General features: G+C 34.6%; 1 protein-coding gene across 3 annotated transcripts in view; it reads right to left on the bottom strand.

Moving 5' to 3' along the window:
* Positions 1-18,502, bottom strand: part of LOC131155075 (uncharacterized) — a 37,569-nt gene extending 19,067 nt beyond the window's left edge. Inside the window, exons 1-8 of one of the 3 annotated variants that reach the window (XM_058107991.1) lie at positions 18,106-18,502; positions 16,355-16,453; positions 15,755-16,230; positions 12,318-12,516; positions 10,390-10,560; positions 8,857-8,957; positions 8,422-8,490; positions 8,283-8,323 (exon numbers count right to left, since the gene is read on the bottom strand). In XM_058107991.1, coding sequence (XP_057963974.1) covers positions 8,283-8,323; positions 8,422-8,490; positions 8,857-8,957; positions 10,390-10,560; positions 12,318-12,516; positions 15,755-16,230; positions 16,355-16,453; positions 18,106-18,273 — 1,324 coding nt within the window. In that variant the 5' untranslated portion in view covers positions 18,274-18,502. The remainder of the gene's footprint in view (positions 1-8,282; positions 8,324-8,421; positions 8,491-8,856; positions 8,958-10,389; positions 10,561-12,317; positions 12,517-15,754; positions 16,231-16,354; positions 16,454-18,105) is intronic. The other 2 variants (XM_058107992.1, XM_058107993.1) reach the window with 2 other exon arrangements.
* Positions 18,503-26,301: the final 7,799 nt, after the last annotated feature.

Here is a 26,301-nt window from a genome sequence, read left to right on the forward strand (position 1 = left end):
TCAAAATTCATTAAAAATCATGTATTAATGGATTTCATGCTTATTTTTTAATTTTGGCATGGTTGTGCATGCGTGAAAAAAATTCACGACCGTTACGCCCACTTCCCATTACGTAACGCCCGCGTCTCCTGCGACCCGCGACCGTTTCGCGACGTTACCCGTGACCGCGATTTCGAACCATGGTTCCAACTCCTTGTGCTAGTACACTTTGTGTGTATTGAACAGGACCGTCTTGAGGTAATTGTTTTTATACTGACTATATAAAACAATTAATACCTCATCGTTATTATGAGTGCTTGTTACTTTGATTCATAGAAGAGAGATTCTTTATGGGTCAAAATACTCAGTGAGTTGGGTGATGACATTATGTGTATGGTGAACATTAATTATTGATGGAATCCACGTCCCGGTATCGAAATTGATGATACCCCCTTGAGGAAGCTTATAAGTTTTGATTGTGTCAAACCCTACAGGTGGATTTTGAATCTGGCACATCAAATAAGTTAAGTGGAAGGTCTTAGGGAATTAATATATAAATTAATTAAATTGTTAGCAATTTAATTTAATAGACGGGTATCTGTAATCTTTGCATGGGGAGATAAATAAGCATTTAATAATAGGAGCTCGAAATTTAATTTCGAATATGACAGGGAGTGCAATTATAATTCTTTAGTGGTATGAATTATAATTAACGTAATTAAGGATAAATTCGGGTCGAATTAGGAATTCTTAATTACGTGAGAAGCCCTAGTCATACTTGCCCAGAGGTCATTGTTGTAGCCTATATACACGCACTCCATTTAGCAGCTAGGAGAGATGAAAAAACTCTTACAAAGGTAAACGTTTTCGTGAGAGAAGAAAACCCTAGCAGCCGCTTACGAGCCCACTCTCTCAGGAGCAAGGCGTGTTCAAGGAATACAATAGAAGATTCTTGGTCGTCTTCAAGAGGTCATTTTCGTACTTGCAAATTTGGGATCAAACCAGACAGATCTCGCAGGTATAATCCTAATCACGTAATTAAGGATTGCATGATCTGATTATTTTTTTTGTTATCCGTATTCACTCCTAAAGAATTTTTACCTCTGATTATGGTTGAAGAGCCTGTTTACTTCGAAAATCCTCCACTTTATAAACAATTAAACGTTCAAGCACAAATCCCCCAAAAGATCATCACATACAACGTTTTGCCTCATGTTGGTTCTCATGACTATGTATCATATTTGGACTATTTCGTTATGTGGTGTTTGCTGAAAGAGAAAAAGCTTGACATATCAAGCTTAGTTCTTAAATGGATGATCTCTCGAACTGAAGCCCAATGCGTAATTCTACCTTATGGAGGAATTCTGAACCCCTCCTCTTCACTCATCTTCATGTTACCTCTCCAACTGATTTATTTATGAAACGTACCCACTATGATCTTTTCTCCTCTACCACACTCAAATAAATGGGGTATGAGAAACATAAGTAAGGCTGGTTTCCTAAAGGCGGAAGGCGCCAAAGACAAGCTCCCGAGCCACAACCTCAAGTTCAGCAACCTGCTCCTCAAGCTGATGTTGCACCATCATGGTTCCTTGCTTATCACCAACAGTTTACTAATTTTAGTGGAGCAATGAGGTCTGGACTTAGCTCACTTCAGGATAATTTCGCATCTCTTCAAGTTAACTACTCTTGACTGGATTAACGACTTGGTCGGATTGAACAACACATAGCCGGCTCATCCTCTTCACATGGCAAGGCTCCAATGGATATAAGCACTATTGAAGCTGGTAAAGAAGATGAAGAAGAGGAAGAAGATGATGATGAAGAAGGAGATGAAGAAGAAGGAGAAAATGGATAAGGTACAAAATGGAGATGATGATGGTGATGGTGACGCTAAGTTGTGGTGTCGTACCAAGTATGATAAGGTACAAAATGGAGGGTTTGTAATTAATTGCTAGGAAAACTTGAAGAGAGAGCCCAAGGCCCAATTATTTCCTAAAAATGTTGAGTACAATGCTTAGCTCAAATTGCAATATCTCAAACACACTAGTACAGTCAAAGAGTATGTAGAACAATTCCCTGCTTTAATGTTGCGTATTCGGGACAGGACAGAAAAAGATAAGTTGTTTTATCTTGACTTGAAACAGTGGGCAAGGGCATTACTTTATTTTGACAAAAAAAAAGATCAAAACTTGTCTACTACACAAGCTATCATAAAACGCTTGAATGACTATGTTGGAGAGAATTCCACGATGTCCGAAGATAGTGGCACGGATGGAAACAACGGAAAGCTTGTCAAGAAGGGCAAACCTAAGAGTTAGGGAGCCAACATCTAGGCATCAACTACAATGGGAGCTTCATTGTCTCGAGCTTTCAACACATCCAATGGAAAGGTAAGTTGGCATGCTTTTTATATCAAGGCCATGGTTCGAAATCACGGTAGCGGGTAACGTCGCATAACGGTCGCGGGTGTCGCAGGACGTGGGTGTTACATAACGGGAAGTGGGCGTAACGGCTGTGAATTTTTTTCACACATGCACAATCATGCCAAAATCGAAAAATAAGCATGAAATCCATTAATGCATGATTTTTAATGAATGACAACCTTCATTCAACCTACAAATGCTTTTTAATAGGCATTATGATTTTTATATTAATTTTAGTGCGCTGCTTATAAAAAAAAGGCATATTTTTTAAAAGTTTGCATTAGTTTAATGGGTAAAAAAGATGTAGAAATGTAATTAAAATGAAGAATCAATTGATTAAAGACATAAAGTTACTTAAAATAATTCAATAGACCCAATAATTTATATTACAATTTACAATTTAAAAAAAATAAATATGGAATTGTAAATCTTACAATTTAATTATTTAAATGGTAGTGTACTTGAGTCACTTGAGACTTTACTAATTGTATAGAAATTAGGATTTATTATAAATTTTAGATCTAATATTAAATTATTAATAGTCAAGGTATTTAAAAAAATAATTATGTAGAATATTAATTAATAATTTTTTACTAAATCTGTACTCTAACTCTCTAAGTAACTTTATAAATTTTATGTTTTAATAATTTTATACTAATTTTTTTATTTTAATTAATAAATTCTACTTATATAATCATTCATAAATTTGCATAGTAATTAAATAATAAATATAAACTGAAATTATAAAATAAACTAAATTATTAATTTAGAATAAATTGGTAATTTACAATTACATTAACTAATGAAGTAGAAGAACTAAAGAAACATACCCACTCCCGAGTCCCGAGTCCCCACCGAAGCTGCGAGAGAGCTGCAACCTGCAAGCCCCCAAAATTTGGGGGAATCGAAGGCTTCAAAACTTATTTTTGGAGCTGCGATTGCGAGCCTACGAATGGAGGCGACCTGCAGAGCACAGCTCCTTCTAGCGACAAATCGAAGATTGGAAGCTGATTTTTGGGTTCTTACACTGGACAAAGGAGATGAACTGACAAAGAGGGAAAAATCGAAAAATCGAAACACCTTCAAGGGAAAAATCAAACACCTTCAAGACGAACTGCCAGTCAGCTGACCTGCGATGGCTGCGAACTGCGAAGAACATCTTCAAGGCAAAAATCGAAGCTGATTTTGGGGATTTTGAAGCTTCAGATCAGTAGATTGAAGCTGAACGAAAGAGACGAAGAGTGAAAGAGGGAACAACACAACAAATCGAAGCTTCGAAGCTGCTTTCGTTTCTTTGGAGGCTTCAAATGAGGAGATCTAAGCTAGATGATGGAGAGAAACACACAAAATGGAGCAGATTTGAGGAGATAAGGTACGCAGTAGTGTAAGGGGCTGTTGGCTGTAATGTGTCGTAACGTTAGTGTAACAGCCGTTATGGGCCGTTACGGTTCTGTAACAGCCGTTACGCACGTGAATTTTCTGCTCACCGCTAATGCGGGCTGTAACAGTATCAGAGAGATGATTTTCCATTACGTAACGGCTGTTATTTAATACCATGGTCAAGGCTCTCACAAAGTTGTTGGTTGCCCTCACAAGTCACCACTCAATGCCAAGAGAAAGGGCTAATGTTTGTGGGTCTATAGATCAATGGAAAGAGCACCCATGTTATGGTGGACACCAAGGCTACACATAATTTTGTCTCATAAGAAAAAGCCCAAAGACTCAACTTGAACTTGGAGGACTAAAGAGGTATAAAAGTGGTTAAATCTACAACTCGGCCTACTCTGGGAACTAGCCAAGCAAGTGACTGTCAAGCTTATACAGTGGGCAGGCCATGCAAATTTCAAAGTTGTGCTAATGGATGATTTCCAAGTAATACTTAGAATGGAATTCTTGAGGGAGACTAAGGCGGTATCGATTTTTTTTGTTGGCTCCCTTTGTCTAATAGGAGATCACCCTTGCGTGGTGCAAGTCATTGCAAAAAAGAGAAGTGGACAACAAGAAGTTCTTCTTAGCCATGCAACTCAAGAAGGAGTTAAAAAGGGATGAATAGGCATATCTTGCCACATTGGTGGTAAACAAAGAGATAGGCCGAGAGTTGGTGCCAAAAGTGGGTGCCTACTATCATCCAAGTTGTGTCGTATGAATATTAAATTCGTGATGCTAGACAAGCTACCTCACAACTTGCCTCCACAATAAGGTGTGGAGCATGAGATCAAGTTGTTACCACAAATTAAGCCCCCTGTTAAAGGGTCGTACAGGATGGCACCTCCATAGTTAGCAAAGTTGAGAAAGCAACTTGACGAGTTATTGGAAGCGGGCTATATACATCCTTCCAAAGCACCGTTCGAAGCACCAGTGTTGTTTCTAGGAGTGTACAAAAATTACCGAAAAACTAAAAACAGAACCTAAACCGAACCATTTAACATTTCAGTTTGGTTTTTTGGTTTTGACATTTGGTTTCTTTTTCCAATTTTAAAAAAGTGAATTCAGTTTTTTTTATCGGTTATACAGGAAAATCAAACCAAATAAACCGAATTATATATTTACTAAAAAATTTTGCCCAATAATAAATTATACAATCCTCAATTATTTATTAAGTTTTATTGATTATAATAATATACACGTATTTAATTATGGTAGAAGAGATGGAGGGATTAGAACTTTTTATGCATGAGGATGAGAACTTTTCTCCCATGTATTACCGATTTGGGACAAGGTTTTCAAGGGATGACACCTTAGTTATAATCATGGTAGCAATTTTTGCTAAAAAAGCTAGCATGTAGAGAGGCAGGAGAGGGAGAGGAGTTCTCTGGAAAGTAAACATGGCACAAACTGCATCATGTTAAATTAAAATACCAAACCCCACCCACCTCTCACTCTCACACCTCCCCCCCCTGGGCCTCAGCTTCGATGCCCACATCCCACATTGGCTAGCACCAACTTTGGTTCTCCACTTATAAAAGCAGGCCTCCAATCCCCTCGTTTCCACTTCATCTGGGCTGCATAAAAATTGATACTGCTGCTTGGCCCTCTCTAATCAAAGCCCTTTCAACAATTTGGAATGGGCCTTAAGTAATAATATTGTGGTGAGGTCCAGTTCAGTTAATAACTAAAAACCAAACAGAAGAGCTGTTATTCTTTTAAACCAAACCGTCAGTTTACAGTTCAGTAACAGTTTCAAATATGGGAACCAATATGTTTTGGTTCGGTGTTTGGGTTTGGGTAAAACCAAACCAAAAAAAAACTGAGTACAACCCTAGTTGTTTTAGAGGAAACATGATGGAAGCATATGGATGTGTGGGCTACAACGCACAACAAGGTGAGTGTACGCAACAAGTATCCCATTCCACTGATTGCTTATTTATTTCATCAACTAAGTCATGCCAAGTACTTCACCAAACTTGACTTGCAGTTAGGCTACTATCAATATCAGGTGAGGATAGCAAATGGTATGAGTTGAAGACTAATTGCGTGATGCAATACAAGGCGTATGAATTCTCAGTGGTGTTCTTTCGGGTTTAAACCCCAATAAGCCTAGATATTTAATAAAACATATTTGGTGAGCTATAATCTTCCTACATATGACAAGAATTTGCAGGTCCAACTATTTATTCTGCCAAGTTCCCTTCAATTTTGATTCAGCCAAATACAACTTTCTAGCCTCATTGATGTTTGGTTGAAAAATCCATGGGCCTCTTACCTAAGACTGCCAATCGTTAGCCTATTCAAAGCATTTAAATAATCTCCAAGGCAGCATCCATGTTTTGTATCCTACGAAACAATAGCTCCACTTCCGCAAAGAACTCAACATTAGTCACAATGCTGCCTATATATATACATACACACACACACACAAATACACTGCAATTATATATCATTAAGTGTCGTTAAGACAATTTGCTAAGAATCCCCAATCTATTCAGGCCAACCACGAACTTCACTCTCAATTTCTCAAGAACAAACTTCAAGTAAAACAGATTGCGGCAATTTGGTCTGATTCTGATGTAGTCAGAACTTGTAGATCCTTCAAAATGTGTACCAAACTCATGTAATCAACATTTCCATCAAACAACTTCACAAAATTGCAGATCAGGGGGTGGCAGCTGAGGAATGTTTCAGGTGGCATGTGGACCCACCCTGCTCATCAGATAGACATGAAAATTTGGGAAGGGACCTTTGGAAGTGTCTGTTTTTTATGGTATTGGTGGTGTTGTGATATGTTGGCTGAAGATAGGGCTTGAATTCAAGGGACACAACTGTAATTTTTGAAGAAGTGCAAAACATTGCAAACACAATGGTCTTTGATTTTCACAATATCTTGTTGGCTGCAGAAAGAAAATTACAGTGCTGATATGAGCAGAAAAGAGGACAAAGAAAAATGAGTGAGGGGGAAAGAGAATTAAGGGAACGAAAAAGAGAGAATTAAGAGAAAAATAAGGGCAGATTAGGACAGAAATTAGAGAGAGAAAGAAGTTAGAGAACAGAAATTAGGGACAGCAGAATAAGAAAAAGAAATATCAGAAATAGGATATTGACAATGGAAGAATGAAGATCAAATTTGAGCTCTGGTTACCAAATGATGCAGGACAGCATCAAGAGAATTACAGCAAAGGAAGAAATTGGAAGAGATAATGGAGAGAAGGGAAGGGGAAGAGGGGGACGAAGAATATACACTTGGAGGGAAAGAACAAATTAGTTCTCAATTCAAATTCAACAATAACCAACCCCCTACATGGCTTTCACACAGCTTTTATTACATGAATTACACATATACCCCTAAAGTACAAGAAATTACACACACCTCTAAAATATACAAATATATCACCCAAAACACATAACCCTAGTACAAGCAAACTAAACACACATAATAAACAACTAATTTTCTAAGCATAGTTGGGTTTAAGACCTGCTAATCCATTGACCCTGTTCTTTGAGATAGGCCTCCAACTTGGGTCAAAATGATCCGTCCAAATACCCACTTAATATGATGTAGGATGAGAAGTAAGGCAAACCCTAAGGCTGATTAAAGAAAATTGGATTGAGGAATTACTGGATTTCAATGCAATAGATTTAGGATAATTATTTAGGCTTATGTTATTTGGAGGTTTGTTTATAACATTTCTGTATAAAGGGGTTCTTTTGTAATTTCATGTATCTTTAGGGGTATATGTGTAATTTACTATAAGCTTCCTTATCAATAGTGTGTGAACGCCATGTAAGAGGTGTTTTTTTTATGAACTCAAATTGAAGTGAACGTGTGATTCCCCCTTTGTATCTCCTTTCTCTTCCTTCTTTCTTCTCCTTCATCCCCTCTCCTCTTCTCTCTCTCTCTCTCTCTCTCCCAAATTAAGTGTTGGCTGTAGTTATATGATGCTGTCTTGCAATATTTATATTCATTTAGCAAATCTTGCAGCCCAGCAGCATGACAAACTGTGGAGTTTTATTCCACTTGCAGCCAATCAATTAACAAATGAGACAAGAGAATGATATAGTTTATAAATGCACCACAGAGACACAAGGAACATCGAAGAACATGGTTCAAGGTAGTGAAAAGAGAAATCCTTGCATATGATCTCACAAATGATACGGTCCTTAACATAGGTAAATGGAGAAAAGTTGTGTGCCCCAACCCCAACAAGTGGAATTTCTTTAGTATCTAGTATTCATGCTGCCATTGTATCCTCTATTTCTCTGCCACAAAATTCACTTAGGTTCTATTTGCCACAAGATCATAATGCCAATAACATAACAATAAATCATCACATTAAATGTCTTTAGTGAAAATTATGCCCAAAGAGGTCCATAGATATTTGCTTATATGGCATATGAACAAGCATATTTGAGTGTGAGAGAGAGATATTTCCACAAACTTACATTCTTTGTGCTCTTTCATATCTTGAGTACAAGTGCAGCATCTAAAAGGAAAAATAGATGTAAGTTCTTCAAAAAATATATATATAAATAAAGATGATCAAATTTGACTGACAGAGAAAGGAAGTTACAAATACTGAACCTAATTGTTAAGGCTTCTCCTTTGAGTTGATTCTCTATTTCACTTAAATACAATCCAAATAAGGGAGACCTGGCTTGCCAATGTTCAAATCTTCAATTACGAAACAAGCACACTAAAAGCACGTTCTGATTAAAATAGTAGCTTATATGGATAAATAATTTCAAAAAGGAGGTATATGGAACCCTATTCAAACTAAAACAGTCCATTGCATCATGGTAGGACATCACCAACATCACCAAATAAAATTATTAACTGATATTCTAGGATACCTTTATCGCAAGCAAGCATTAATGGAAAACAAATAAATTGGTTCAAATCTTAAAAGGAAAAACATAAACAAAAAACATAGAATTCTTATCATGCCCTACTCTAAGCACTTGATTGATTTTATCTCCAGGGAAAATATGAACATTAGTTCAGGAAAAGGGAAATTACCATGATGGAATTGCAACTGCTACAAGGACAGGGGATAGCTTCCAAAGCTGATGACATTGACCATCCAACAATATTGTCAGATATTCTAGTATGCCACATTCCTGCTTTAGATCAGCATTCAAAATGACTTACAAACATTATATATACATTTAAAGGAAAAATGTGAAGGATCGAGTTGCAATCACATGCTGAAGCACAACCAGAGTTCATGTCTACATTTCCAAGCTCATGCCACAGAACCTTCATGAAGAGATAATTGTGAAACATCTGGGAGCTTTTAAAGCATTTGGCAGTTAGGTTGTACAGCTCACAAGCCAGAGCTAATGTGACTATCATAAAGTTACATATATTATAGTATGCCACATTCCTTCTTTAAATCAGCATTCAAAATGACTTACAAACATTATATACATTGAAAGAAAAAAATGTGAAAGGATCAAGTTGCAATCACATGCTGAAGCACAACCAGAGTTCACGTCTACATTTCCAAGCTCACGCCACAGAACCTTCATGAAGAGATAATTGTGAAACATCTGGGAGCTTTTAAAGCATTTGGCAGTTAGATTGTACAGCTCACAAGCCATAGCTAATGCGACTATCATAAAGTTAGCAGATCTGATTTTCCATCTCAATAAACCTCAAGTCTTCGAGTGTACAACTTGTGTGATGTCTTTTTACAAGGAAATAACTTACTCTTTATACTTCTCAAGATATTGAGTTTATTCTCGAGAGCATAAACTGAATAAAAGCATTGTAATTTCATTTAATCATCACTGTGATCACTTCTGTAAAATAATGTAACTGTTAGCTTGCAATACTTACACATCTTGTCTACCAGATATGCCACTAGACAATTTTTGAGCCAAAATTTTAAGATTTACATCTTGAATAATTATATGTGAAATTCTAAAAGTGAAAGCACAGGAGCAGGCTTTTGGCCAATGAAAAGTAAACCAGATGCTCCAAGTCATAAGGTGTTAGTCTCTCTTACATATTTTAAAATACATAGAAATAGTGAAATGGAAGGAGAGAGAGGGAGAGGGAGAGGGAGAGGGAGAGGGAGAGAGAGAGAGAGAGAGAGAGAGATTTTAAACCTTATAGAAGCAAGACATTATAGATAGATGGTAATCACAGTCTCGGTTCAAATTATGTGAAGATTATGCATAAAGACGTTCTAATAAACAGAAAATGGTTCAATATTGGCAACTAAATAAAAGAGAAATTTTTCATTTGATGAATTATTACAGTGGTTTATTCTCTTTGAGAAAATAGGGATGGACTGAACAAACCTAATCTGGAAAAAATATCAAATCAAAAGATAACAACCACAAAAACAGAGGCACATCAATCTGATATTTATTTCATGGCAGTTGGAACCATGTTTATGGAAAACCTTTCTAATCACAAACTAACTACAAGAGGCATGAGCTACCATACACACTCTATTTTCAATGCAAAAGATTAGTATCAGATCATGGAAATTCTTCCCTTACCCAACCCCCCTGGAGCCCCAAAATTTAGATCATAAACTACCTTTGAATTCACGGTACCCTCTTTACAATGGGAGCTTTGGCGTCTCTCAGTGAGTATGTTGCGCACTTCAAGATATCTCCTTGAGATGGCAAGGGAATCAAAAGAAATTGACATGAAATATTCAATTATATGACTCCACCTGCTTGCAATAGATCCTAATAACAAGATCTCCTGTCAAAACTCACAATACAGAATAGTCAAAATTGTACATAGAAATAAGAATTGAACAGGGAAAAAAAAGGTCATTTATTTGAACTAAATTTTGAAAAGACATATTCCCCTCAAGATTCAGCAGGTTTTAGTCAATCTGATAAATCAGCGTACGAAGCATTTGAATTTTTTCGTTATGTAACATAAAAGATCCTCCACACACGCCCCCTCCCCCCCCCCCCCCCCAAAAAAAACACAAAATAAAAAAAACAAAACAACAAGAAAACAAAAAATAAAACAAAAGAACAACAATAACAAACACTACTTCCTTGAAAATGTGGCTTTGGTTCTGGAGAAGATTGTTAAAGCAGAAATAAAAGCATTTGAATTGAATGTTATCATACAAAAAACATAGGCAACTGGAAGCAGATAATATCATGGTTTGGAAACAAGTTTTCAGTCACAAAATAGATCTATAGAATAGAGTATCACTTTGTATTTTAACTAAATTTCAGGTAATTTAAAAAAAATGCAAAATCTAGTGCACAAGGCTCCCACAATCCCACTCCATATTGGGGTCTAGGGAGGGCATGATGCAGTCTGTTTCTGCAACTTGAACCTGTAAACTTCAGGTTTTAGTGCAACACCCTTAAGATTGGCCTGCCCTCTAATTAAGACTAATACATCAGATTAATAAATACGATTAATAAAAGTGCACTAACTACTGATTGATGGGTCACTATAATCAATATTATATATGTATTCCATAAATTAGTTTACATTGTTCATCAGAAAATCAGAATATTGGAACCTTCCTATGAGGTTATGTTACAATTGGCTGAAACTTCACAACTCAAAAATTATTCCAAACTAATTTGCACTCTGCAGTCAAAATGCCTAGGCAGCAACCCTGCTGGTCCCTACATGCCAGGTAATCACCTCTTCTACAGTCAATGACAATTCTTCATACACAATGTTTGTTGTCCACAGTAGGAAGAATTTAGATCATGATGAGAACTATGCAAAAAGAAAACCCACTTAGTAAAAGTTTTCTTATCAACAAATAGAAAAGTTAAATCTTAAAATCAAGAATGTGTTGATTAAAAATTGAACCAAAGTCCTAATATCTACATACACAAATTTATAATCAAATCAAAAAATATTAGCACTAAATCTGTCTACTCAAAAGAGACAGAGAGTATTAGGTGCGGTTTTGACAAGACTGCTTACAAGCCAATGGAAGCAAATGAATTTTAAATTTTTTTTTAAAACTTAAAATGTGCCACCCATCATGCTTTATATTGTTATAGGTGAGAAGTAATACTAGAGCATGAGTTAAACCTTGGAAAATAAACACCTCAATTACCCAAATCTAGCTAAATGCATGAAAGATTGCAGGAATTTTGTGCTCAATTCATAACTTCAATTGCAATTATTCAAGTGAATAATGTGCACATAAGCATGTGTGATCATGCACATACACACATAAATGTTACACCATAGCAGTCTTGGCAAGACTATAAAATAGAAAATAAAAAACTGTTTTCAGCAAGATAAAATCAAGCTAGTCAAAACATTCACCATGTGTTTGGGAGCATGGATTTCAGGCCTTGGATTCAGATTTTTGTGGATTTGGACAAAATACAGTATAAAATTATATTGATTTCTATCCAAATCCAAACAAATCCAAATTCCAAGGCCCGAAATCCATGATCATAAACACAAACTCATAAGAACTTCAATGTGCGCGAAGGATTTCATTAATTGGACCAACTTACTATAGTTTCACAGAAATCCTCATTAGATTCTGATGAAATATTCATCTGCTTAAACACCTGTACCCATTGTGTCTTAGGGGCAGAAAATATCAAGCTGCCACCTGAGACCAATCTGACAATTCTCTTGCCAAGCAGATAAGAGAGATTCTTTGACATCCAGCAGCTCCATGTGACATATTCAACACACTGCTCTCCACACCTGAGTGCAAGAACCAAAATATGTTTTGTTTAGATCTTATTGAGAACCTTTATTGAGTAGGAACAAGTATCTCTCCATTCCAAACTCAATACTTGAGGAAAATTTTCCAGCAAGACCATGCAAACAGTATCACCTAGTGTGGAGGTAAGAATAAGTACATGTGCCCTCCCTAAACCGCCAATGGATTGTGAACCTTGGGCACTAGGTGTTAAAATTTTTTATTAAAAAAAATTATAGAGGCAAGGAAAGTTGCATTTAAAGAATCATGAAAAAATAATAAAAACAATCAGACACCGAAAGAAGCGCTTGGGCATCCCATGGAAACTAGAACTGGCCGATGGTCTCTACAGTGAGCAACATAAGGCCAGTAAGATTTCCACAACATCTGAGTTCCCTTTTCTCAACATTTATCAATAATAATGGCATTTAAGGATTCCGCAATATAACCATAACTCTATCTATATTTGGCACCTAAGAAAATTCCCTCATATCAGACAACCAATTGTAGGTATTGGTAAAAAGGACCATTACTCAGATATGTGCCTGCAAAATGAGGTCCTGCGTGGGGTGCAGTCTAGATATGGTCCTAACCTTCAGCACTTTTGCATGAAATGAACATTCTCGAGACTCAATCTTCCCCACTTACAGCTGACAGCCAAGACTATACCATTGCACTAGGCAATGAATCCTATAAGATGGTGCAAATAGTTCAACAAAAGCATTTCAATTCTTCAAACGGAACAATGGAGTATGCCTAAAATCCCCCATTTAGGAATGGAAATAATGCTTTTATACATTTAATACATTCATTAAAACCAAATAATAGCATCATAGTTCAGCAGCATTGATCTGCCTGAAGCTAAAGCTGCCTAAAAAAAAAAAAATACATTTGGTATCTATTTAATTTAATTAGATGGTTTTGCCTATAATGATGAAAGGGTAAGCTGTGTAGAGACCTGGAAAAATAAAAATAAAAATAATAATAATAATAATAAAAGGAAAGGGGAAAAATCGGTTTGGTGCAGATCAAACCGTCAACGGTTTGGTGAGCTTAGGAAGACCGTCGACGGTTTTGAATTACCAAGGGTCAGTAAAGGTAAAACAGTAAAAAAGTGGTTTAGTTAAAAACCAAACCGTCGACAGTTTCAGGGAATGAAATCGTCAACGATTTTGTTCAGAGAAAGCAGCCTATAAATAGATTCTAGTTCTTTTTTTTTTGGGGAAAATTTCTCTCTCACTCTCTATCTCTCTAGGGTTACGAAATTTTCTCTCTCTCTTCAAATTTCCTCCCAAAACTCAGTCAAATCGAAGGATAAACGCAATTTCAAGGTCCTAGCATCGATCCTTAGCAATTTAACCGAAGTAGATTCGTCATTTGGGGATCCTAGGCACCATTCCAAGAATAAGATAAGGGGAATAGATTATGTCAGTTAGTTTTGGAAAATTTAACCGATTAAATTGTAGTATGTGATTATAGGAATAATAAATATATATATATATATATGTTTTTCTAAATATTAGGCATATGAAAATGGAAATTTTGAATTATTATTATATGTATGTTTTTGAAAAACCAGGTATTTTGGGTTTAAGTAAATCCTAGAGATGACTATACATTTATTTCTCAGCAAAATATACTTTTCTCAGGAAGATTATTATATTATAAATTATCACTCAAATTGTGTGGCATGAGTAATGAATATGTTACTGCATAAATAAACCTATTAGAATATTTTATGATGATACAAAACAAGTATGATTTTATAATGATTTATGGAAATGTTATAAATATTATGGAATTATGATATGACAGTATTTAGCCAGATTTATGATATGATAGTATTCAAACAGATTTATGATATGACAGTATTCAACCAAATTTATGATATGATAGTATTCAAACAGATTTATGATATGACAAGAATTATATAGATTATAAATATGACAGGTTTTATGAAAATAAAATCAAGTTACAGTTTTATTATATATGAACAATATTACACGATATAAGAACCCTGATGGACCAATTATGTTCAGAGCACGGTACCGTAACTAGTATGATATAGTCAATGCTACCACACTATTCAGAAAGTGTTGGTGTATGGATAGTCGATTGAGCCAGAGAAGAGTAGAGTACCCCCTGCCGGCAGTCCGGACCAGGCTGGGTAGGTCAATCGTACTTACAGACACGTTATGTTTGGCTTAGCGTGGTAAGCCAGCCATTGCTATGCCCGCCTTCGAGCCGCACAACTCGATCATGTGGAGTTATTACTTGATGTTATATGATTGTCCATTCAAGGGAAAATTCTTTTATGTATAGATATAACAGATGATTTACATATACAAAGAAACTTATTACGATAAAGTATGCTTATGTTGAATAGTATGTATTTTCCAAACATATATATATGAGAGTAGAGATTTACATGATCTATCAATTAAAGTTAATTATTTACAGGATATGTTTATGATACACTAAAACTCATGTTGCCACACACTGATGATAATCTATTCCATCTTACTGAGAGGTGTCTCACTCCAATAACTTTAACATTTCAGGAAATCCAAAGAATCAAGCCTAGAGAGCTCCAAGGCATGGCTTAGATATTGTAGTTCAGAGTAAGTATTGGTGAGACATGGATATGTTTTGTGTATCATGGGATGTATTGTAGTTCTGGGGAGATATGTATGTAATTATGGTATATTAAAGCTCTGGTATTGTGTTGGGGTTTTATATATATATGCATGCTTCCACCATGTTGTTTAATATGAGTTTATGGACAGGTGTGCCCGGTACCCCGTTTCGGGTTCGGGTAGCTATAGTTGTGGCATTAGAGATATACGTAGGTAGAATAGCACTCTGGGTACCCACATCAAGTTCGGGGCGCTACAAGCTAGGTGTTAGGCATTTGATAGGAAGTTTTACGAACATTACCGCAATTTAAAAAATGTCATCAAGGGACTTGTTCATGGAGGGACGTTTACCATTTCACATACTCTTGAATGCATTAAGATATAAGCAGCATGAAGGGACCATCCTGAACAGTACATGCATTTTTGAAGCATTGTCCTCATCTTACTATTAAATAACTTTAAATTCTTGTGCTTGAAATCTTCAAAATAAGCAAAAAAGAAAGCAACGATCACAATTTCCCATATATAATACCATCAATGAAACATCAGTACTGACTGATAGAATTTTACACTGCAAGATAAATCTGAAAAATGCCCTACTTACAATGAGTCAGCAGCATTCGTTAATTGCTCTCTAGATGAGTGATTATTAGGCTCGTTCCAATGGCTGGGCCTAATCATTTTTGAGAGGTCACCCAAGCCAGACTCAGCTGACAATATGCATGACACTGTGAGCTGCCTCTTCAACAGCTCTTGGACGGTTAATTTTGTAACCAAATCTTCTGTGCATTTTTCAATCTTCCTATTTGGATCAATGTCTGCAGATGTAATCATTGAATCTTCCATGGAAACCCTACTGCCTGGAAGTGGATTTAGTGATGAATTCAGTAGCCTCAACTTGTCAAGATAAGCATGCAGGCAATCATATTCTGCTTCACAAAGCTCATCAAGATCCATCTCAATGATGGCATAGAGAAAAGCTTCGAGATGTGCATCCCTCAGTGGCATGGTATGAATCAGACGTTCCAATACAAAAGTTCTTCCCCTACTAAGATTGACGGATGACAGATGGGCAAGACCCTACTTTTAAGCAGGGATGGCAAGTTGGAAACACAGTCAGAAAAACACTGTCACAAGTAATTAGGGAAATTTTGACAACAAAAGAATTCTCTTCTCAATGACAAAGTGTAATAAACTCTGCAACCTGAGGGAAGAAAGGATTGGATGTCATTTCAGATAGAGCTACATCAAGTTCCTTCATCGAGTCATGGAAATCTTCCAAACTTCTCAGGCACCTAAACACCTACGTGTTATTAACACCAACGCCACCCCCCGCCCCCACCCACAACAAAGATTAAAATTTGAATGACGTAACAAAAAATAAATTCAGTCATGAACTATGGAATTGCCACTTGAAGTTATGAATGTAGAACCAAAACAGTGGTTCCATTAATAAAGAATTTGGAAATCGCAAGCGAATAAAAAACCTTAAAATCAGTTATAGACGGCAACAAGAACTAAAAGATACAGCCAATTATAGGCTGCAGAAAACAAAATACATTCCGCAGAAGTTCAGCAATCAATAAATGATAGCATAATCAACAATTTTAAAAATATGAATATAAAATCAACACTAATGTTACAATTGCAACAGTTACCCTTTTATTGATTACTCATAAGATTTGCACAAAAGTTAGGACATGCTAGCAGCATGAAAAAATTAAGGAGTTATGGCATATTTTAAAGAATTTTTTCTGATAATTTAATAAAGCAATAGACTTTTTATGCAATAAGTTCAAATAGTGAAATTTAATTGATGAAGGTAGAAAAGCTAATTTGAACCAAAACTTATTCAAGCTGCAAATTGTGTATGTTCGATAAAAACCTAGGCACATATTTAAAATAGCAAACCATTACTGAAAAGAAATCAGAAAACTTTCTTTCAGTTTACATCCTGAAGTTAGTTCATATATAACTACATTTTTTAAGTAATTTTGCACATCTATTTGAGCAAATAATATATGCTCCTTTGAGCAAATAATATATGAGTTCATATGTCAATCCACAAAACATGTATTTCAACCCAAAAAAAAAAAAAAAATTAAGGACATGAATGAAAAAATAAAAAATAAAAAAGAGGTAACCATGCCTATTTCTAATATTAACTTAAAAGAGGAGGTCTGTAAGGTCATAGTAGGGTTGGAAGGATTAACAAAATGAAAATAACAACAATTAAACATTCTGAATTATTTTGCTTCATGAAAAACAATAGCCTATAATAACCCTGCTTCAAAATATTGATTACAAATGGGGCAATTCTAATATCATGGCTATGGAGAAACAAACTAATTTCAAACTATGGTAAATTAAATTTTATTATTTTGAAGATCAGCCAAGTAAAGAAGCCTTAACTTTATGTGCGACTTCAAAGAAGGTAGATGACCAGCAGCGGCATTAACCCTATCTATGGAGAAGCATTGTCAAAATTCAAACCTACGCCTAATTTTATGGCTTCAGTCCTAAAATTTAAAATTGGAATGAAAAGAACAAGCTTGCAATTAAACTTGAAACTAAGCAAAAACAAACAACTGTAGTATGTAGTTGAATGAATCAAAAGATTCAAAACTTAACCAGCTTTGCTGGAATTAAATCAAATTTTAAGTTACTCAAAATAATGAAACAGATTGATTGACAGTGTAAGGTCGAAATAACACAACAGTGAATTGCACACTTTCCTACAAAACTGTATTTTTTTCTTGAGAAAGTAGATTATACTGAATAAAATAACCAGACAGTGATTAAAACAGCAGTTACACAAATGACAGATCATAAGACCCACATAGTACGCTCAAGTGAATCCAAAATTTCAACCAAGAAAAAGAATCATTACATCATCTCATGAATTCCAGCAATAAAGAGAGCAACCCAAAAGCGTAAGAAGAGAAAGCTACTCACGTTCTCAAAGAATAGACCCCATTGGAAGGCTTTCCTGATATTATGAGCATCCCAGTGGGCATGAAGACCAGATGATTGATACCCAGATGCGAGAATCAGTACATCCACAAACCCTTTAATCAGTTTCAACAAATCTTCCAAAGAAATGTCAGGATGTGACCAACCCATCTTCTTCCCGCAAAAAGTGCAACTCCCGGGATGATTGAAAATCCTAATATATTACCCTCTTTGGTATTTGAAATAGAGATTGAACGATCGATGAAGTAACCGATTGGAGGTTTAGTCAAAATCCCCGCTTGACCAATCAAAATGGTTTTTGGGTTTTCCCGCTTGAACACATAGCGGCGAATGAATGCACTCGCCAACCGGTCCCAAAACGACGCAATATTTTTTCTATAATACGACGTCATTTTGAATTCTTTCATATCCTCATTTTTTTCCTTTTGAGGGAGATAAATTGACCTAGACCCAAATCTTAACCAAATGTTGGTTCTATTTAAAACTAATGATGGAGCACCTCCTACACACATAAGCATCTTCATTTAAATATAAACAAAATAAAATTATAATTAGTTAATATTTGTAAGACATTGAGTTTCATTACGTTACCACACATATTTGTACATAATATTCATCTCAATTAAAAATTTGAAGTCACCTTTGCGAACATAGATTCTAAGAATCGTATTTGAATTTGTGTTATTTTTTTATAAAATTTTATTATTTTATTTGAATCTATACAAAAAATACAAATCTAAGACTCGAGAGACAGAATCCTATACAAATTGATAAAAATAATTAAAGTTATTAATGATCAAACAAAATAAAAAATAAAAAACCTAAAGTGCGAAATTATAAAAGATCCTTTTTAATATTAAACAATTCCATCACATAAGTTAAATTTTTTAACCTATAATTGACCTAGAAATTAAATTTAATTAATTTGTATGATGTATTCAACTATATTCATCCCTTACACTTGTGTGCTTACTTCACTTATCACTCAAATTTTGTGAGTCTTTATGAATTTTTATGATTTTAGCTTTATGATAATTTTTGGATTTTTCAAAATTTATAATATTTTTACAATTTATGAATTTGTAGAATTATGGGAATTTTCTAATTTAATAATTATTATGGAAGCTTTGAATATTTATGGGTATTTTAGAAGTATATACTAATTTAACCTAGATTTCATGCACCTTTATAAATTCATACACTCTCTTTTGGCAAAATTTTGCTATACAACGCCCCGTCCAAAATTCGTAACTATTGTATTTATAGATTTGTTACTATAAAATGCCAAAAGACATATTTTCCTGTCATTTTAAGTAGCAAACATATAAAGAGAGGCAACTGTAGATTCCTTATTTGTTTTAAGGTTTTATATAGCAAAATTTTGATTTTTAAAAAAAAATTAATTTGAGTGCCCTCTCGAGTTTTTTATTAGGCATGATTTCTCATTCAAATTCAAATTTGCATATGTTTTGTTCATTAATATAATGAAGATGGGAAAATACATGGAAATAAAAAACTGAATATATGGAAAATAGAAAAAAAAAATCCTAGAGAAATAAAATATAGAAAAAAGTATAGTGGACCAGCCTCCGTACTTGCACCTGCACACACATCACAAAAAAAGCGTCAGTTGATAAATAAATAAAAAACTAAATTGTGTTGAATTTGATTGAACAATTAAAAATTGATTGACAAATTGAATTTAATCAACAAATTAGTTTTAAGTTTGGTTGATTAATTAAAATTGATTTATCAATCAAACTTAATTGGATTATTCTCTTTTGGGCCTATAAATAAAGAATTTCATAAGGATAATGGAGAGGAAAATTGGGAAAAAATAACTGCTCACTACAAATGGAGGAGAAAAATTGAAAGGAAGAGCTGGTTATTGAAAAATTGTAACAGAAAATTGGGTAAAGAGAAAAATTGAGAGATTGGGAAATTGAAAGATTCAAGAAAATGGTTAAGCAAAGGCTCAAGTTGCAAAGGAAACAGAGGCTTGGCAGTATAAAATTAAAGATGTTAGCTTTGGGGGCTACATGTTCTTTATTGTCATGTTTTGATGATAACAATCATTTAGTAGTTTTAGGTGAACTTATCTTTGCATATCAAGTCATGGTTAGTACAAACTCAAATGCAAAGATTAACTAAAATCCTAATAGGTTAGACATCATAAAAAAATAGGAGATTGTTAGTCTTAGTGACTTCATTATCATATTTACTGTGCTTTGATGATATTAACCTATTTGTTGTTCCTAGTGTATTCCTATCTTTTTAGATCATGTTAAGTACAAGTACAAGTAACAAATACATGAAGTACTAGATCAAAGGTAAAGAATGGATCGAGTAGACGTCAAATAGGAAAGATCAAAATGGCATTTACTTGAAATAACCCAAACACATCTAAAGGAAGTTTCATGTAGAATTATATGTAATAGGAAGTGTTTGAGGTAGGAATCATTGTATCTCTTGCAGTTTTGTTTCATGCATGATTTTTGAGTAAAAGTAAAGGAAAATGCATATGCATATGCATGCTATGACACAAGAGTATATAGGATTTCACTAAGTCACGAACTCAATACTCATGGTTTTCAAAAATAAACAAAGAATTTGACAAAAATATCCTATACTCAAATATGTTTTCATATGGGATGAATTTTAAATCATATAAGTATTATAATCTTTTAAAAACTTGGTCCTGGTTAGGTTTAAAACCTCAGTTACACACCTCTCAAATTTTCTGAATACCCTTCAATATTTTGAACATAACTTTTGTTAGAAAACTCCAAAAAGGACAATCTTGGTGTCTATGGAAAACTAAGAAAAAATCTCACAACTTTCATGTTGAAGAACTTTAGGGAAAATAGTCAACGGTTTCAGGAAACTATCGACGGTTTTGGATGAAAACAAAACACCAACAGGCGAAAAACAATTAGTTTTCAATATAACTCTTTATATTAAATGTCCAACAACCATAAAATGGCTAGTTCGCCCCTTTGCCTATAAATACAAGTCCATATACTTGAGATTTTTCAAGTTCTTAGTGAAAAACATCTCAAATACCAACCCTATACACTTTGCATTTTAGTTATTCACATAAAGTGCTCAATTTCTCCATTGCTTTCTAATCTACTTGATTCATTACTTTACAAAATAATACAAGGAGTGTAACGACCTACTTATTTTTACATATGTATATTTTTTTCTTTTCCACATTATAACATACGTATAAATCCCGCTAAGTTGTCATAGTCGTAATCAACCTGGACCCATGGGTACCAAGGATATATCTGTCATAAAACTTTGAAACCTAAACAACAGAAAACATAAAATCATACACATGCCATAAACACCAAAAACCATACTAGAGTTCTACTAAATCTGTCATATACATATACATATAGTCATCCACCAAAAAGACCGAAAAGTACTCCTAGGGTCTCCACCCAAAAATCCATCCGACCCTAACTCATCCACTTACCCTATAGACACGGTAGCTTAAACCACTTCTACTGCTGCGGGGCTTTATCCTCCCTCCTACTTGGATTTCCTGAAATGTTTGTAATGTTGGGATGAGACACCTCTTAGTAAGGAAGACAAATTAATATCAGTGTGTGACAATATAAGTATTTTTCATGGTATAAATATAAAAGTACCTAATTCATAATTGGTTCAATAGTTGTATCATATTGCATTAAACATGGTTTATCATAACATAGCGTATCATACTAAATTTTTGTACTAAGAAATCATTTTATATAACCATATCATACGTAACTTATTACCCGAGATAGATAGTTAGTTAGCTATCATCACGTCTTACCCCCCACATGACAAGTGTGCGGCCCGAAAGTGAGACCTAACAATGGCTGACCTACCATGCTAAATCAAATATAAGTCTGTAAGTACGATGAACTTGTTCCCCCTGTGCCAGTCTATCAGGGGAACTGCGACACTCCCATAAAGTCACATCGACTGCCATCTCCCACACTCTACATAAGATGTGTAGTAGCATTGACATATTCATATTCATAAATATATAGCTACGATATCGTGCTTCATAAAACTAAACTAAGTTATCCGGGTTCTAATAACATATAATACATTTCATATTTAAACATAATTGTTTCGTAATTCAGAGTAATAGCTGACATAAACATATTTCATGATTTCTTACATATCATACATAATCAAGGCATCAGCGCCGGCATAATTCATAAAGTAAAATCACGGCATTAATGCCGACATAATTCATAACATAAAATCACGGCATTAACGCCGGCATAATTCATAACATAAAATCACAGCATTAACGCCGGCATAATTCATAACATAAAATCACGGCATTAACGCCGACATAATTCATAACATAATAAACATACATTCTTGCATTATTTAACATAATTTTTAAAACATATTTCTTGTACTGTTTTTAGGGTTTTCCTAAAAACTGCTAAAACATACTTATCTTAGGAAAATCATAATATTTCAATATAACATAAATTTCATGGGAATATTATACTCATGCCACATGAATATTCATAGCCTTATAAATTCATAATTTATCCTGAAATCATATTTCCATATAAAATGTGTTAAAATCATTTCCCTGTTCAACAACAGTATTCCAAAACATAATTTTATATCATACATATTTTCTTGAAAATAAATGTTGTTTAATTCATAATAATTTCATGAAAAATACTGACTTAATTTATCCCTTTACCTAACGTACTGAGAAGCCCACAAAATACTCCAAATTTAAACCCGTGTGTTCCTTAACTCAATACCCTGAAATTGCATTTTCCCTAATCATACTTTAGTATAATACTATTTAAAGCATTTTCCCTAGTCCAACAATACCAAATAACTTATAAAGCCTAAACTAACTTACCTCGATTTTGGGATGGTGCCCAAACTAGCCTAACCAACAAATTACTCCAGCTGATTTGTAGAGAATATTTCCAGAAGTAACATGACGACGTCCAATCGTTGAATTGACGTGTAACAAGGCCGGAATTCTAGAGAGGAGGAGAAGACGAATTTTTAGAGAGAGAGAAATGGTCTTGCATGAAATTCTTTCGCAGAAAAATAATTTTTGGCTTTTTACATAGTGCTTGTCCATGTGGCCTCGTCGACGAACACTTTATTCTCGTCGACGAGTTTTAGGCCCAAAAAATAGTCCTCTCGGTAATTTCTCGTTGACGAGACATGCATCCCCGTTAACGAGCACTCTGCACTCGTCGACGAGACCCTGCTGAACCCCCATTTTAAAATTCCTTTTCTCTCATTTTTTTATTATTTAATTGTTATAATTTTTCGGGTCTCTACAAGGAGTGAATTGTATTTGATATCAGCTCAATCATGGAGCATTTCTTTGTATTTATCTTCTCGTTGTAAAGGGATTGGTTCTCATATTGAAGGTTTTTGGTGAACCGCTGTTGAAGGTTCTCAGTGGACCGAATTGCAAGGTTTCACAATCTTGCGACTCTTGGTGATCGAAAGGGATTTGTTCCCAATTGTAAAGACTTCTCTGTCGGCGAAGGAGTTTCATAGTGGATTGTGAAATCCTTGAGTTGGTCTCAAGGGGTGGACGTAAGCTTGGTGCCGAATCACGTTAAAACATCGATGTTAAGTTTCTTTACCTTATACTATTTAATTTGTGTCTTGTGCATGATTTACATTTTATATATTGGGATATAATTGTTTATAGCTTGTCAAGAATTTTATTTTGCAGAGAAAAGAAAAAATACGCGAAAGAGTCCATTCACCCCCCTATAGACTTTACACGTGGGTTGAAAAAAAAGGTTTGGGCAAAGAGAAACAACAAATTTACAAGGAGAGGAGTTCAGAGATAGAAAAAAGGTTAGTGCCCATTTATTTTTTGTTTGTTTTAAGTTGGGGACTAAATTGTTTGCAAATAAATTGAGAATGGAATCAATAAATTTCAAATATTAAAGATTCAAATTGAATGCTTGAAGTTTTGAATAAGAATTATGTAGAAATCCCCAACACCAGACTCGAATACCCATATTTGAATCCACATCAAATAACCCAAATACCCATATCCAACACAAGGATATGGGTCAACTTGACCTAGGTTGAAGTCAACTGACCCAAGACCTGACCCGAGCCCAGGGACACGAGTTTAACCCACTTATCCAGGACCCAAGTTAATTTTGACCTAGGTCAAATTGATCCAATATTGCCTTAACCCAAATTTTTCCTGATCCAATTACCCAACTTGTCCAATTTAGAGCCCAAACTCTTAAAATAAGTACAGCCCATGCTTTAAGCCCAAAAAATATATAGGCCCATCTTAATTAAAATAGTTTTAGCCCAACTAATCTAATTACCCAAAGCCCAAAATTCAAGTTAAATCAAGCCCAACTAGCTTGGACCAATTTAACTTAATCTAATTTAGGCCCAATTCAAAATGCTAAAATTAGTATGTCCGCGACTGAGTTGGGTTTGACCCAGAACCTCTCAATCCATAGGTCACAACCTAGTTGGGCTTAAACCAAACAAGATCAATTAAACCTAATCCCAACTAATCCCACTGCCAATTCAAATTAGAGCCCAATTTAGCATAAGCCCTGTCCAACCTACCAATTCACCTATAGTCCAACCATACTAACCTAACATTAAGCCTAGCTCTAGTTAATTTGATCCAAATTGATCCCAAATGACTCTAAACTTGTTTAATTTTAAGGAAAACACAAGAAAATGCAAGAAAATTACCCTAATAATTGCATAAAACAGAGAAGAGAAAAATTACCTTGGGGTTTGAGTTGATCGAATGCTCTCTAGCTCTTCCATGGATCCAACCTGCAAAATGAGAGTGAGAGATAGAGAGAGATGCGCGGAGAAAAGAGAGATGCGTATAGGAGAGATAGAGATGTTATAGAAGGCTCGGGAGAAAAAGAGAAAAAGAAAAGAAAAGAAGAGAGAAAAGATAAGAAATGAAAGGAAAAAAATGTTTTATAGTAGATTTTTTTTATAAAAAATAGTGGGACACGTGTCACCATACGGACGGTGACATGTGGTGCAACTAGGATTGCACGTTTGGATAGCAACATAGCGCAATCTTGGTCGTACAATGTGTGTTTTTAGATGGTTGGATCGTTGCTACTTTAGTAATATGTGTCATACTCCCAAATCCCATCACATTTTGCCACGTGGCGAGTGACGTCATGCTGACATCACCCTTGCTGCATTAAATTAAGAAAAAATAAAAATAAGAATATTATGTGCCATGTGTTGCAATCGCTAGACGACACGTGCAATCTCTTCCCCAACCAAGTTAACTTGGTTTGACATGGGTCGACTTGAGTCGATCTATTGACTTAGTTTAGATCGGTTAAACCGATTTGACCCATCTCGAAATCGCCAATTTGTTTTAAAATTTTAAAATTGATTTTTAATTCTTTTTTTTTTAAATTGGAAAAAAGTAAAAAAAAAAGTTAGAAAAATCATGAAAAATAATTTAAAAAATTAGAAAAATAAATAAAAATTATTTGAGTTATTTTTGAGTTAGATAACAAAAAAATAAAATAAAAACAAGAAAAATAAATAAAATGAAGGAGAAATTCTTTAAAAATCCCAAAAAATTGCAGGAAAATGCTAAAATTCTTGAATTTTTTTTTGAAAAAAATTGGGAATGTTTTAAAAACTTCTTGCTTGATTTTGATGAATTTGTTTAATTATTTCATGTTTAAATAACAGTATATATATATATATATATATATATATATATTCTTTTTTGTTCGTATCCCGATGATTAAACAAAAGATAAATAGGTGTTTTAGACCACGAGGAAGGGTTTATCTAATAAGATTCCCTCTTTTGGAGGTCTTACTAGACATTTTAAAATCGTATCTTGTTTTATATTTTCTTTTGAAAATTTCAATGTTTTTTTTTTTTGGATTTATTAAGGACTTAATTAAAGACCATTAGATTCAGTTGGGAGATACTTCATAGTTAACTAGATACTGTTTGTAGAACGGTTGTGTAGGGGGTGCTAATACCTTTCCCTCGCATAACAGAACTCTTGATCTCAATCTTGATAAATGCAGACAGGAACCATTTATTCATTGGCCTAGTATTAGTTTAAAGACCAATCAAGGTAAATTAACCGTATTTAGGAAAACAACAGGTTAGTGGCAACTCTATCAAACT

The sequence above is a fragment of the Malania oleifera genome, chromosome 5, assembly GCF_029873635.1.
Source record: "Malania oleifera isolate guangnan ecotype guangnan chromosome 5, ASM2987363v1, whole genome shotgun sequence".
Lineage (NCBI taxonomy): Eukaryota > Viridiplantae > Streptophyta > Magnoliopsida > Santalales > Ximeniaceae > Malania > Malania oleifera.